At 43.6% G+C, this 16592-nt stretch overlaps 1 protein-coding gene across 6 annotated transcripts in view; it reads right to left on the reverse strand.

The window, feature by feature from the left end:
- The window catches only part of LOC115198217 (rap1 GTPase-GDP dissociation stimulator 1), a 55059-nt gene that overhangs the window by 24806 nt on the left and 13661 nt on the right, over positions 1–16592 (reverse strand). For 4 of the 6 annotated variants that reach the window (XM_029759990.1, XM_029759991.1, XM_029759989.1 and 1 more), the window contains exons 3-8: positions 15368–15490; positions 13424–13549; positions 9809–9970; positions 9438–9584; positions 5159–5287; positions 4572–4697 (exon numbers count right to left, since the gene is read on the reverse strand). In XM_029759990.1, coding sequence (XP_029615850.1) covers positions 4572–4697; positions 5159–5287; positions 9438–9584; positions 9809–9970; positions 13424–13549; positions 15368–15461 — 784 coding nt within the window. In that variant the 5' untranslated portion in view covers positions 15462–15490. The remainder of the gene's footprint in view (positions 1–4571; positions 4698–5158; positions 5288–9437; positions 9585–9808; positions 9971–13423; positions 13550–15367; positions 15491–16592) is intronic. The other 2 variants (XM_029759992.1, XM_029759993.1) reach the window with 2 other exon arrangements.

The raw sequence follows: 16592 nt of genomic DNA on the forward strand, positions 1-16592 counted from the left end.
GCTCAATAGTCCGGAAATTACAGTACTCCCTTCACAGAACACACAAACTGGCTCTAACCAGAATAGAAAGGAGTGGGAGGCCCTGGTGCACAACTGAGCAAGAGGACAAGTACATTAGAGTGTCTAGTTTGAGAAACAGACGCCTCACAAGTCCTCAATTGGCAGCTTCATTAAATAGCACCCGAAAAACACCAGTCTTAACGTCAACAGTGAAGAGGAGACTCTGGGATGCTGGCCTTCTAGGCAGAGTTCCTCTGTCCAGTGTCTGTTCTTTTGCCCATCTTAATCTTTTTTAATGGCCCGTCTGAGATATGTATTTTTCTTTGCAACACTCCAGATTTTGTAAATAGACGTTTAAAATCAGTCTGTTTGAGAACATTTTTACCTAAAGATGCACATTAGCACATGTGCGAATAAGAAAATATAAAACTCTTCTCAAACCATGAGTCGAATTAGCCTCTAATGAATTTGAGAATGATTAGTTGCTGTATTTAAAGTTTACCACACTACACCACTAGATGGAACTATATCGCACCAGAGCTATAAGAACTGAACCGATGGACACGGGGCCATGAAATGTGGTATGTAAACCTTACGTTTATGTCCCTAGAAGCTGACTGAATATAAAGTCACTGCAATAGATGGCTGCACGAGATCAATTGGTGGAACTATAGATGTCATTATAGATGGCACCAGTAGCACAAACTGGCTTGAGAAATGGTGTACACACTCGCCTGTAGTGTAATAAAATGTGCATATTACAATATAAAAACAATTCCTAACATAACTGAATTCACCCCTAAACAATTCTGAAACCACAAATATTCAAACCATATTTGTTATGTAGACTGAAGAATTTAATCTGAGTTTAACAAAGTCCCAGCATTCAAAGATGACTGCAATATACTAATACACTAAAGCTGAAAATATTTCACAAATCTTAACATAAAACATGAATAAAATTTACCCCAGAATTGGTATATAAACTCAACACATTAAGTAATGACTAAGAATGATTACAAGGTGCAGTCAAAGATAACCAACCTACAGCAACTGCACCGCCCGCAACCGCAAGGCTCTCCAGAGGGTGGTGCGGTCTGCCCAACGCAATACCGGGGGCAAACTACCCACCCTCCGATGGAAGGCCAAAGAGATCATCAAGGACAACAACCACCCGAGGCTCCGCCTGTTCACCCCGCTATCATCCAGAAGGTGAGGTCAGTACAGGTGCATCAAAGCGGGGACCGAGAGATAGAAGCTGTTTTTCAATCTCAAGGCCATCAGACAGCCAAACAGCCATCACTAGCACATTAGAGGCTGCTGCCTATAGGAAGAGACTAGAAATCACTGGCCACTTTAAGGAATGGAACACTAGTCACTTTAATGTTTACATATCTGGCATTACTCATCTCATATGTATATACTGTATTCTATTCTACGGTATCCTAGTCGGTTCCTCTCTGACATCGCTCGTCCATATATGAATATAGTCTTCATTCATTCCTGTTTGTTTGTTTGTTTGTTTGTTTGTTTGTTTGTATTGTGTAATTTGTTAGATATTACTGCACTGTCGGAGCTAGAAGCACAAGCATTTCGCTACACCCGCAATAACATCTGCTAATCACGTGAATGTGACCAATAAAAAATGTGATTTTACAGCACTAGACTAAACTTACTTTGTGTCATCGTTGTGGTATTGAGAGAAACATGGTAATGCTTTCACTGATTGCACATGAAGAAAGTTCCTACATGATGGAGTGCTTGCTTTGTTCCCCAACTGATCTTGTTTCCTTTTGGTCATCCTGTGAACCACAATTATTGCTGCTCGCAGCTACACTACATGACCAAAAGTATGTGGACACCTGCTCGAACATCTAATTCCAAAATCATGGACATTAATATGGAGGTGGTCCTCCCTTTGTGGCTATAACAGCCTCCACTAGATGTTGGAACATTGCTGCTGGGACTTGTTTCCATTCAGCCACAAGAGTATTAGTGAGTTTGGGCACTGACGTTAGGCGATTAGACCTGGCTTGCAGTCGGTGTACCAATTCATCCCAAAGGTGTTCGATGGGGTTGAGGTCATGGTTCTGTGCAGGCATGTCAAGTTCTTCCACACCAATCTCGACAAGCCATTTCTGTATGGACCTCGCATTGTGCACAGGGCATTGTCATGCTGAAACAGGGAAGGGCCTTCCTCAAACTGTTGCCACAAAGTTGAAAGCACAGAATCCTTTAGAATGTCATTGTATGCTGTAGCTTTAAGACTTCCCTTCACTGGAACTAAGGGGCCTAGCTCGAACATTGAAAAAACAGCCCCAGACCATTATTCCCTTACAGTTGGCACTACGCATTGGGGCAGGTAGCGTTCTCCTGGCATCCGCCAAACCCAGATTAATCTGTCAGACTGCAAGATGGTGAAGCGTGATTCATCACTCCAGAGAAAGAGTTTCCAATGGCGGTGAGCTTTACACCACTCCAGCCGAAGCTTGGCATTGTGCATGGTGATCTTAGACTTGTGGCTTTTCGGCCATGGAAATCCATTTCATGAAGCTCCTGACGAACAGTTCTTGTGCTGACGTTGCTTCCAGAGGCATTGTGGAAGTTGCAAAACTCACTACCGAGGACAGACGATTTATACTCGCTACGCACGTCAACGGTCCCGTTCTGTGAGCTTGTGTGGCCTACCACCTTGCGAATGATCCATTGTTACTCCTAGACGTTTCCACTTCACAATAACAGCACTTACAGTAGTCCGGTGCACCTCTAGCAGGGCAGACATTTGACGAACTGACTTGATGGAAAGGTGGCATCCTATGACGGTGCCACGTAGAAAGTCACTGAGCTCTTCAATAATGCCATTCTACTGCCAATGTTGGTCTATTGAGATTGCATGGCTGTGTGCTTGATTTTATACACCTGTCAGCAACAGGTGTGGCTGAAATAGCAGAATACACTCATTTGAAGGGGTGTCCACATACTTTTGTAAATATGGTGCATTCAGAAAGTATTCAGACCCCTTGACTTTTTCCACATTGTTATGTGACACATTTTAGAATAAGGCTATTGTTTTTTCCCCCCATCAAATTTACACACAATACCCCATAATGACAAGTTTCTTTTTGTGCAAATTTATACATAAGTATTCAGACCCTTTACTCAATACTTTGTTGAAGTACCTTTGGCAGTGATACAGCCTCGGGTCTTCTTAGGTATGACGCTACAATCTTGGCACACCTGTATTTGGAGAGTTCCTACAATTCTTCTCTGCAGATCCTCTCAAGCGCTGTCAGGTTGGATGGGGAGCGTTGCTGCACAGCTATTTTCAGGTCTCTCCAGAGATGTTCGATCGGGTTCAAGACCAGGCTCTGGCTGGGCCACTTAAGGACATTCAGAGACTTGTCCCAAAGCCACTCTTGCGTTGTCTTGGCTGTGTGCTTAGGGTCGTTGTCCTGTTGGAAGGTGAACCGTCATCCCAGTCTGAGGTCCTGAGCAGGTTTTCATCAAGGATCTCTTTGTACTTTGCTCCATTCATCTTTGCCTTGATCCTGACCAGTCTCCCAGTCCCCGAAAAACATCCCCACAGCATGATGCTGCCACCACCACCACCATGCTTCACCGTAGGGATGGTGCCAGATTTCCTCCAGACATGAAGCTTGGTATTCTGGCCAAGGAGTTAAATCTTGGTTTAATCAGACCAGAGAATCTTGTTTCTCACGGTCTGAGAGTCTTTAGGTGCCTTTTGGCAAACTCCAAGCGGGCTGTCATGTGCCTTTTACTGAGAAGCGGCTTCCGTCTGGCCACTTGTCCTTCTGGAAGATTCTCCCATCTCCACAGAGGAACTATGGAGCTCTGTCAGAGTGACCACCGGGTTCTTGGTCACCTCCCTGACCAAGGCCCTTCTCCCCCGATTGCTCAGTCTGGCCGGGCGGACAGCTCTAGGAAGTGTCTTGGTGGTTCAAAACTTCTTCCACTTAAGAATGATGGAGGCCACTGTGTTCTTGGGGACCTTCAATACTGCAGAAATGTTTGGTCCCCTTCCCCAGATCTGTGCCTCGACACAATCCTGTCTCAGCGCTCCACAGACAATTCCTTCAACCTCATTGGCTTGGTTTTTGCTCTGACATGGACAACCAACTGTGGGACCTTATATAGACAGGTGTGTGCCTTTCAAAACCATGTCCAATCAATTGAATTTACCATGGGTGGACTCCAATCAAGTTGTAGAAACATCTCAAGGATGATCAATGGAAACAGGATGCACCTGAGCTTAATTTCACGTCTCATAGCAAGGGCCTGAATACGTATGTAAATTAGGTATTTGTTTTTATATACATTTGCAAAAAATTCAAAAACCTGTTTTCGCTTTGTCATTAATGGTCATTGTGTGTAGCTTGCTGATGATAGTATTTTATTTAATCCATTTTAGAATGAGGCTGTAACATAAAATGTGGAAAAAGTCAAGGGGTCTGAATACTTTCCGAATGTATAGTGTATATTTAATATTTGTAACCTGACTTGCCGGTCTTAATTGCCCCTGTGGGGAAAAAGAAAAAGTTGTATTGAATTACCGTTCTCAGCGAGTGGAGCCAGGACCTCAAAGATCATCTCCTTCTTCTCGTGCTCTGCCTGCTTCCGGAACAGACGTACCAGCTCCTCAGCGATGTTTGTGGAGGCAAACTGTTCCTTACTGGACTCTGCAGAGACGGAAGAGAAAAAAAAAGTTAAATCAAGATGAAATGACTGGTCCAGTCGGTTTGTGCGCCGGCCAACTCTTCTCTGTGTTCATTCATTTTCATGCCGAGCGTACGGCATGACATCGATCAAAGATTTGGCACCAGGCTAAAGACATACACACACACACACACACACACACACACACACACACACGAATCAATTCTGTCCATGGATTTACAAAATATGTGACTGACAGGAGAGTCCACGGCTCAACTTTTATCGGGGCTTGACCATTTTGTTATGCTCAAGGCCCAGGCCCCAGACAGCATGGTATAAAAGCTGAACCAAGTCCAGAATGGCGGGGTGACAGCAGTATTCTACTCAATGTACCGCAGAATTCATTTAGAATACATTTTCTTTGGTACATACCCAAAATACATAATGACCTCTCTGATCAGCTCTAAAATGTCCCACTACCCACCGAGCTCAGCCAGGTTTCCGAAAGCGATGAGGCACATCTCTGTAAGGGCCGTGTTGTCTGAGTGGAGCCCCAGCAGCTTCACCAGGGTGGGGATCACTCCCATGTTGATCAGCTGGGCCTGCAAGGAGTCTGGAGAGGACACACAGAGGAGATCAGAGGATAGGTAAGAGCACTGCCATCTAGTGTTTGGGTGGTTGAATTAGGCCACGAAGATCAGGGTGGGCAGTGTTTCTGCTAATTAGGCAAATGAACTAAACAGAAACACCCTGGTGTGTGTAATTTATGAAGGTACTATTGTCTCAACCCTAAAATGTAGAGAGATACATTGGGCTATGAAAACGTCTGTCTGCCAGCTTCGCTCTGCCACAAAACACACACCCACACTAGTCAATAATATAATTAGAAGTGGAAAGGCTAATGGAAGGTATGAAGCCATACGTCTTAAAATCAAGTTTCAAGAGGATTATAAAAGGGCAATCTCTAAAAAGGGAAATTAGTTAATGCAAACAAGGAAACAAATGTGCACAGTTGAACTACCATTTGCTAAATGTAGACTAGCTATAAAGTATATATTTTTTTCAAATACAGAATATCAGAGTGCAGATGTATTTCCCTGGTTGTAGTGAGCTCTGGAAAACCAGCTAGAAGAGCCTAGAGAAGATAGATAACAGAAAGAGTTGATTAAATTGGCTTTAAGAGAATACCAATACTGACAAAATGGGCAGAGAGAGGGTACAAAAAGAAAAAGTTAAAGAAAAGATGGGTAAGTGAGACGGAGGGAGACGATAAAAGGCTAGAAGGAAGGAAGGAAGGAAGAAAGGAAGGAAGGAAAGCGAGTGAGTGAGAAAAGGAAGTAACCAATAGAAAAATAGTTATATTAGTGAATTAATAAGGGTTCTCTCTGAAATACCAGCAAAAAATGTCAGCTTGTACTTATTAAAAACAACCACCATCAATTGTCATCCACCAGAACTGTTATTCACTGAAAACATTAGACCCTAACCATAATCCACAATAGGCCGACACAAGCAGAAGGCCGACTGGAGAAGAGCGAATTCCAGAAACATAAACCAACTTGGGTCAAAGTTATCATATTCCAAATTTACATTTGCACAAAAATATTGATTTCTATTTCTTCAATCTGCACAGACGCTGTAAAAACCAGTGGACGTGCAGAGCTTCTATCAATGTTAATGAAGGTTATATTAGCTGTGGTGACAGTTTACAAACAGCCAGCTGAAGGGAATGGGCCGCTGGCGGCCACAAACTCATTTGCATTGCGTAATTGCAAAAATGCTCCGGCCCTCGCTGTGGTGCGCAGAGCAGACCAACTCCATTACTCTGACGCGTTAGAGTCCGTATCTCAGCGTAGAGAAGGCGGTTTCTCTCCTCTTTCCCGTTCCAAGGACGTGTAGAGCATGCGGTATTTGTATGTATCATTTTCAACCATCAACTTTTTCAGCCTTTTGAGTGGTGACATTTGAGACAGTGTTTGTTTCATTGTAGCTGATGACAGGGCTTGGAAACAACTCTAGGCTACATTTCACACCTAACCTCGTGCTAAATAATTACAACTTAATTTGGGTATGGGTCTTACATTTATAAACAGTGTTGAGCAGGACGTAATTGCACTAGGCAGTTATGTTACACACTACTTGTTATTACGTTAACTTACATTATTTTCTCGACTTTGGTAGAGAGGCTACAAGTGTTTGTCCCGGTTTCTCAAACATCCTTTTCATGGAGCGGCAATAAAACATGGCCTTATTCAAACCTTAACAGATATGAGGCCACAACCAACCATAATTGACTGATGGAGCCAAAACATGTCTGTGTGAGATATTTGCTGAGCTCCGTGAAAAGGTTTGATTTAGTGCAGTGATAGCGATGCTCGGCAACTGAGGCTAAACGTCAGTGTCACCGGAAGTAGCACCGCTTCAAGCAGAGGACAGTAACTCGCATGGAAACAGAATTCCACACGTCGTGGAACATTGACTCGAACGGGGATATCCGTTCTAGTAATTCTATTTCTGTGTAACCACAGCACTGTTTAATGTCTGATGATCTGATCGCAGATCATTAGGTTTACAAAGAAAATCCACTTAGTTCCATGTTTGATTGTGGGAAAAGAACAAGAGAAAGCCTGAGTTGTCACTGACTTGCATGTACCTCCCCTGAACGCCACATTTAAATTTCCTCAGTCTATTTTCGACGGGAGGACAAAAGAGTTGGTGAGTGACCTCGGACTGGTCAGGGATCGTACAGGAGAAGTGATAGACCGAAAAGTAATTACTTTTCTGCATCTTGCCCACGGAGGAGAAAAAGTTCTAGAACTTGGCCCATTCATTAATAATTTACATTATTCGGAGAGGAGCAGTACGTCGTGGAACATCAGGGATAGAACGTAGACGAAAGGGGCATAAACACTCACCGAGCATCCCGGTCACTACACCACTAACCAGCCTGGGGTGTTTTCATTCATGCAATTAACAGTTTATGGGACAAATTCAGCTACAACTCCCCGTTTCGGCTCATTTACTTCCGTTTGGTTCCTAGTAATCTCGCTTAACCCAGAACTAAAATCTTGTGTAATTTGATCAGCTATGACAATTCTGGGTCCAAACAGCAGAACTAATGCTGCTCATTATCCTACGCATTTTATACCGCCGCAAAAGATTCTTCCGTTTACGTGCAGAATCTTATTCTTTAGTTTACACGCAGAATCTGTGATGAGGTGAATACACTCCTGGGGAACAAATAAGACCAAAACTCAACGTTCTATAGTCCAATTTGAAGAGGGTTCCACAGCAGCAACTTGCAACGTTTTACATGTAGACTCCTGCTACAGACCTCAACCAATTTCAAGTGAGGACACACATTGTGAAGAGTCATTAGTGGATGTTTTGGTAGATTTGATGTTGATGCCTGTAAGCAGGAAGTCCCCCCCGCTGTGTATGATGTCATAAAAGGCAGTGTTAAGAGTTGTACAGTAAAGTGACTTGCAAAAGAAAATGAGTCGCTGCTAATCCCCAGTGGCAAAACTGTTGCATCATCATAACAAGACTAGTTAATTAGCTAGCACAGTTAAACGGTTCTAAACAATGTGTTCATTTGAATGAAAGATTCATATTTTTTGGTGAGTCTATGCACAAGTCCAAAATGGCACCCTATCCTCTGGTCAAAAGTAGTGCACTATGTAGGGAATAGGGTCCCATTTGGAACACGGCCTAATTAAAAACTGGAACAGGTGCTGGAAGGTTGACAGCAGAAGTGATCCATATTGATTACGCCGGACCTCGCACCTGGATAGACCATATAGGCTTTGCAAGGAGGGTTGTGGGAGAATCGGCAATCTAAGTAGAAAACAAGAGAGTGCTGTGTAAAGGGGAAGAAATGTCTGCAGTATAAGCTGTAGGGACACCATCACCACCTACCTACCACCAATTACAAGGACAAGCAGTCACTGCTTTAAGAGGAAAATTACCAAGGCCTCAAGCAAGATACAATAGAAAGCATTGGAAGTGGACTTGAATCAGACAGACCACTCCAGGGGACAGATATTGAACAATCCTCTTTATCACCACCTCCTGTCACCATGGTGAGTAAAGGCTGAGGAATATAAACCTGAACATTGGCTAAAATCTAAAGTAGTCAGACATTTTTAGACCTCAAAAACAGTCAGCTAATGAGTCCATGCCCCTACACCATCTATTAAAAAGTCCCAGTTGTGTAGATTCAGCTATATGGAAATAACAATTAGTTTGGATTTGAGGCATATAGCAGCTGCAAAAGCTAATGGTGATCCACATAAACAAGCACAACAGATGGCCTGGGACGTGGACTCGTCTCGCCATTAGATTACATTTGAGGTCTGAAAATATCAGACAAAACTTTCATTTTTAAGTAAACTATCACATTAAGACTGGACAAAAGGTGTCAACATTACGTTTAGTACAGTCACCAACACTGCCAAAGTAGGGCGGCAGGTAGCCTCGCGGTTAGAGCATTGGGCCAGCAACTGAAAGGTCGAAGGTTTGAATACCCGAGCCGAAATGGTGAAATATCTGTTGACGTGACCTTGAGCAAGGCACTTAACCCTCATTTGCTCCAGGGGCGCAGTAATACTATGGCTGACCCAGTAAAAACAACACATTTCACTGCACCTATCTGGTGTGTGTGACAATAAAACATCTCACGTTATCTCTTAGATTAATTCTTTAAAAAGTTTACTCTGTTTAGATTGGTTAATTCTGTTTATCCGGGGGGAGTTTGTTATTACCATTTTCATTGCTATAGTTCATCAGCATGCCACAAAAGACAGTCAAGAGCTTTCCATTGTCCGGGTCAGTATTTTGGGACAGTGACTTTATGTGTCCAGCTACTATCTGAGCCCCTCCCGCCTGGTCAACTGCACTCCTGCCCTCATCTGCAAAACAAAGAGGTCAGGGGGACATCAACAAGGAAAAACCACAAAAATCACAACAAGCAACCTGGAAAATAAATCAATAAAGAGAGAAAGTTAAGCAAGCAGTAAAAAATAAAGAAATTAAATTAAATACAAAAATGCTATTTAAATATAACCATAAAGAATAATAATGATTAATCAGAACATGGAAAAGGAGAGGCAAAAAATAAAATAACTGGCATTACCAAAGTTCATACAGAACTGGTAGTCGTGACATAATTCCAGTGTGTTTTTGGTCAGGCCCACCCCAGCAGGGCTGTCAGAGTTAATCATGGAACTCCAGTTTGTCATTTTAGTGCACTCCTTTCTTTTGCGATTAATCGTAGCCTGAAAGCACTCAAAACGCACTGGGAGGGAAAAAATAAATAAAAAAATACATCACCTATACAGTTAAAAACAACAATGTGATGTCTTAAATCGACATTGAGGTTAAAAAAAAAAAGTATGCCTTATAAATTTCCCTTGATTTTGCTTACCGTTACTTCGGACATAACCGACACGTCAACATTCTTGATGCTTTTCATAAAAATTGATTCAAAAAATGTTTAAAAGTAAAATTACAGTTCAATTTGATCAAATTCTGAATTTGCAATTAGTCACGATTAATCACAGCAAATCTTCCGATTAACTCAAAATATACAGCCTTAATTGGTGGACAATCGTTTGTCACTTGTCAGAATCACTGTCAAGCTCACACACAGTATAGTCAGTGGTATCAACAACCATACTAGAGTCCAGCTGAACAGAATGGAGCTGAGTCATGTTATGCAAATGAGCATGACTGAACAGCAAACGTATGGAGGTGGAGCGACTGAAACCCAGCTGAATTGAGGAGACAAAACGGCTGTTCTCTTTGTGCAAATAAAAGGCCACATCTTGGGAACTGAAGACCAGACAGCCTTGGGACCATGGGAGTTGAAGTTATGTCATACCGAGTGACTAGTCTGTTTTTATGAAATCCTTTTTAGCAGAGTAGCCTCATAGCAGAGTAGCCTCATTGAGTAGCCTGAATTAGCACCACATTACTACAGATCACAGTACGTTTGTAGGATACTGCTCGACATAACAATCGACTACAGCCATGCAAATCCGATCTTTAAAAAAAATGCATAGAATAAGGCATATTTAGAAATCATTAGAGGAACTAGGACTCAAAATGGAGATTTGTTGGTGCTCCTGAGGAACTAGGACTCAAAATGGAGATTTGTTGGTGCTCCTGAGGTTAGGGTTCGAACTTTAAGGACATCACCTTTGCCTGCAGACATCGCGCAGACAAGGAGTGCTTGATGTGCCAAGAGATAATGTAGCATGAAAGAGCAGAGCCGGAAGAAGGCCATGTGCTCTGATGATAGATACGCTGAGTGTACAAAACATTAAGAACATCTTTCCACGAGACTGACCAGGTGAATCCAGGTGAAAGCAACACTCTTATTGATGCCACTTGTTAAAGTCACTTCAAATCAGTGTAGATTAAGAGGAGACATGGATTGTGTGTGTGTGTCATTCAGAGGGTGAATGGGTAAGACTAAATATTTAAGTGCCTTTGAACGGGGTATGGTACTACGTGCCAGGTGCACCAGTTTATGAACGCTTTCGACACCTTGTAGAGTCCATTCCCCGACGAATTGAGGCTGTTCTGAGGGCAAAAGGGGGTGCAACTCAATATTAGGAAGGCGTTCCTAATGTTTGGTATCCTATTATGGTTGAATTTCCACAGACTACAGACCAGGAATGAATGACTTTTCTTAGAACTCAGAGGTGGGGATCATGTCCTTGTCAAAGTAGATAGACACTAATTGTCCAATGGAAGAGTATTTTCCCTTTGTGAAAGTTACAAGCCACATCCTGTGACTGTACGCCAACGCTGGACATCGAAAAGTCAACACAACGTGTGTATATGCGTTGCATTAGCCAACACAGGAACATATCGACACAGTGCGCGCTTGACGACGGCAGACTAAAAATGGGGATGTCTGGAGTGTAGCTAGCAGAGGAAGCGTTACGGGCCTTGTCAGTATATCACTGTCTGTACTAGCTGTTTTAACACAGAAACACAACACATTATACAGTGTTATGTGTGCATGGCGGTGGCAGACAGAATGGGGTGTCTGGAGCATAGCTGCCTTGCTGACAGAGGAAGTGTTATATGATCAGTCATCCCGTTCCTGGACATGCACAGACTGGTTCGCCTCTAGTCTCTAGTCTCCTGATACCAGCCAACCACGACCCCCACATCCAACCTCAGCCTGGTTGGGACACCTGCCCACTTCCTTAACAACACTCAACCGTGGACAGGAAGAGAAAGGAGGGGAGAGAGAGGAAGACAAAGAAGAAAAATAAAGTGTGAGTGCAAGTGTGTGTGTGAGCGTGCGTGTGTATGTGCATGCGCATAGACTGGAGAGAGAGTGCAGGAGAGGGATGGAGAGAGAGTGCAGGAGAAAGAGACAAAGAGAAAGCCAGGGAGAAGGACTAAACAAACTGGCTGGAATCTGGATGGCGTTAATGGACAACGGACAAAATGCTGGCACTGTTTCTCTGTTGCTAGGTCTGGAAGTTGTATGAATGCAATTGGCAGTTGAAGTGCTAGGGTTGTTGCTGGGTTGATTACATTTTAAAAGGGCCAGAACCCGGAGCAACCAGACAGCTACAGACTCCCTCTAAACTGATTTCTTCAGTGGTGCCCCTATTAAGAGATGAAAACAGCTGCAGCTCTGACTGACACATACACACTTCTGCCACCATGCCAAAAAAGGCTTCAGCAGTTGCCCCCACACGCAAACTCTTTCTGATTCTATCAAACCACAGACGTCTGGGAGAAACAATGCCCCAGAAACAACAGCTGCCATTAAGGCCTCAACGCAGCACAGACAGACCCCTAACCACTCAGCAAAACCCAACAATTACATTTTATCCTCAAATGTATTCATGAAAACTCTTGATTAAGTCACCTACATTTCTCTGAGGTGTCTGTCTGGGGAAAGAAATGTGGCAGGAGCTCAGCGCCAGACTGACTATGGCTGCCACTCTGTCGCCTCTTGAAACGGACAGAAATTCTCAATGGTACATTTGACATTTAGCAGATGCCCTTATCCAGAGCGACTTACAGTAGTCAGTGCATACATTTTCGTACTTGTCGCTGCACTGGTCCCCTGTGGGAATTGAACCCACAACCCTGGCGTTGCAAGCACCATGCTCTACCAACTGAGCCACACGGGACAATAGTGACAGAGCTGCCTCGCGAAGCCTCTTGCTAGTCCACAGATGAAATATGTATTTCATATTGATAATGGGGTGAAGCACAGACAATAATATTATACTGGTAGTCACCTCAGAGTATTCCACTTTACAGCCAGAGCATTCCAATTTACGGCCAGAGCATTCCCCACCTCCAATATATCCAGATGAAAAACAGGTTATATTGCATGATATTATGATAAACTAAGACTAAACAGATTTTCAGCAGATCAATGTCATCAAAAAGAGCAGATAATGCTAACAGCCGGTTTAGAATCCGCTGACACCTGTTTCCACGGCATGATGCAATTCAGCACCTCTGGGAGGGGAGAGGAGGGAAGAGGGGAGGGCCAGTTGAAAGGAAAAGTCGATCCAGTACTTCCCCTATAATTACACCTAGGCAAGATGCAGTCCCCTTCCCATAAATGATAATAATTATGGCAGAACCCATATACACCGATTCCGGGTCCTTTTCCAACTGGCCTATGACAAATGTTTAAAAGAAACCTATACGAAATGTATAAGAGAAGCCTATGAGAGGGAGACCTATAGCAGGATGAACTTACGGCTGTCATAGCAGATGTTGCCCAGGGCGCGGCCCGTCTGCAGCAGCACCTCCTGGTCCTTGGAGTGGAGCAGCTGCACCAGGGGAGGGATGAGGCCTGCCTCCACACAGGGGCTCCGCATGAACTCTGGAGGGGAGAGGAAGCAGTCAGGATTAGCAATTAGGCTCCAGGGTGAAGTTGCCCAACAGTACAGACCTGGGATAAACTTCCCCTTCCCCAATCCTAATCTTAACCATTAGCGGGGGAAATTTAAAAAAAAATGACCCATGATCAGTGTCTAGGGGAAACTTCACCCTACTCCAACAGCTCAGCACCTATCTTCATGGTCCATTCTGTCTCGATTGAGGAGATGATTTAAAATCAAGATGAAATTGACTGAAAAGCAGACCAGTTATTTTCTGAGGATTTTGTCATTCAGAGAATGCGTTTCAGTTAATTTGCTGGTCTGACTGGAAATAAAATGGATTTCACTATAACCTCCAATTTGCTCAGAAATATACTGTGTGTGCCAAATTCCAATTGATTAGTTAATGGAAGACTGGATGCTTCTTAAGTGCATCCACATTTGACAATTTTTATATGAACGCATATAAAAAAAATATTCTGGATGAAACCCAACTCTGGATCTTTGTCAGAAATACATTTAAGGCAGCCCTAAAGGTTCTGTATTTGGCAGAACTTTATATAATACGGACTAGGTTTTAAATAAAAGTGCTTAAACACTCAGGTATGCAAGAAAAAGGTTATTTTAGTCCAGTATCTTTGACACAGTAAGCCTTCCACTGTGGACTGGGCATAGACAATTCCGGGGCCTCTGACAGATAAAATGCCAGCGGATCGGTGCCAAGTCTCAGGCTGGCACATCAGCAGGCAGCAATCCATTCATTATGTTAGACTTGTCTTCCCCCAACTCTCAAGTCACTTCCCTTCAACTCTGCGCCTGCCTTCCCTGAAACCCACTCATAAATTACTCTAAAAGCACTTAGTAAGTATGGCCCAGTTGTTGCTGTAACTGCAGTATGCAAGTTGAGAGGCCATGCATACTGTAATCTGCCACATTGCCAATGGATGACTGCTTGAGTCCAACATGTGGCCAAAAAAAAATGTGGGACTTCTCTACAATTGGACCGAAGTCAAGAAGCCATCAACTTATTTGAATGCTCAATCTCAACCTTAGTATAAAGCTTTAAAATAGAACACTATGCAGATGTCATGTCTATTAAGTACGTGCTTCTGTGAGCGTTATGAATGCCTTGGGTTGATTGATTCAGTCTAACCTCTAATCTCACGAGTTCCTGAATCTCAAAATGAGCCACTTACTGCTGTGCATTTTCCCTTGACCAAGCTACAGTATGGCAGGAAGTAAATGCATGATTCACCGTGCTGACGTTGTGTGAAAACGACTACGGTCTAGGAAAGCAAGACGGATGGCAACACCAACAGACAGGTCTCCTATGGTGCCTTCTGTTAGAGAGACTGAAGCCATCTGTTGCCATTGGAATGGGTAAAGGCAGAATTGCTTATGGGGAGTGGGGTGAACAAACAGAAATGAGCACAGGGATTAGACCATAATCTAGACTACACAGCAAACATCTATAGAATAATCACCCATAAGTGACTGTCTCAAGATTGATCATCTGTAAGAGAATCATCCATAACCTTCACCATCAGCCCACAACTAGATAAATCACAATCCCATTCAATTAACAAAATTAAGATATTCACAATTAAATGAGAAATACAGATGTATGCTAAACCGCCACTGTATGACAGACACACAAAGCTGAGAATATTATTATTATTATTAATATATATATATATATATATTTTTTTTTTTTTTTTAAGTGGTTTACTGACAAGATGGCGGAACCAAAAGTGAGGAGAATGATGTTTCCTGGGGAGGATGAGGTGAGGTGTGGAGAAACCAAGTGGAGGGAGTCTCACCATTTTTGGCCACCTCAGCTATGATGTTGGCTACTTTGGGGGTGCAGGAGGACTGTGGGGCCAGCAGGGTGGGAAGCAGGGGGAGAACACCCATCTCCTGGACCTTCTCACTGGCATCAGCATCTAGGAGGAAGAGGGGAGAAAGGAAAAAAGTTGAAAGAAAAGGGCTCTCTCAATTTGTCTTTCATTGATTCCTTGCATCCAATCCCCTTGGCCCTTTCGCAACCATATTGGAGGAGAAGATCCAAGATATCTCCCATTTGACCTTCTCTAATGCCTTTTGAAAAAGAGGAAAGATTGTAGGGAATCGAGGAAGGATTAATTGAAAAAAGCCATGGGGTGAGTTGGGCAAGGAGAGGAAGATAATCCCTTCCCATCCAGGTCATTCCATTTTTGGGGTTATTTATGATCATCCTAAATCAAGCTCCAGACAATGGCCCATATAAATCAAATTACTAGCGGGACGACAGTGTAGCCCTGAAATGATTATTAACCTCTTAGTCAATTTAGGATTTTTTTATTTTACCTTTATTTAACTGGGCAAGTCAGTTAAGAACAAATTCTTATTTTCAATGACGGCCTAGGAACAGTGGGTTAACTGCCTTGTTCAGGGGCAGAACGACAGTTTATTCCTTGGCAGCTCGGGGATTCGATCTAGCAAACTTCCGGTTACTGGACCAGCACTCCAGCCCCTAGGCTACCTGCCGCCCCCTAGGCTACCTACCGCCCCCTAGGCTACCTGCCGCCCCCTAGGCTACCTGCCGCCCCCTAGGCTACCTGCCGCCCCCTAGGCTACCTGCCGCCCCCTAGGCTACCTGCCGCCCCCTAGGCTACCTGCCGCCCCCTAGGCTACCTGCCGCCCCCTAGGCTACCTGCCGCCCCCTAGGCTACCTGCCGCCCCTAGGCGTCACACATGACATGTTGAAAAGCTCCCTGTGTGTTTATGCTAGTTACCGTTCCTTGTAGTGGCTGCAGCTCAATCCCCTCTTTCTGCCATTATAACGTGTGTGCCTATTCCATGACATGAGGCTCCTAAAAGCTGCATTTTTCTACACAAGAGGCTCCAGACAAGGAAATGGTCTTTAAAACCAGAACCGTTTGAGCTACAAAGGGGAGACTCTCACACACACACGAAGGTGTCAGTTATTTTTCTCTACGACGCACACAAGCTGAAAGGGTTTTAAGGGGAGTCGTTTCAAGGTAACCTGGTACCAGGCTGTAAAAA

This window comes from Salmo trutta, chromosome 8, assembly GCF_901001165.1.
Source record: "Salmo trutta chromosome 8, fSalTru1.1, whole genome shotgun sequence".
Taxonomy (NCBI): Eukaryota; Metazoa; Chordata; class Actinopteri; order Salmoniformes; family Salmonidae; genus Salmo; species Salmo trutta.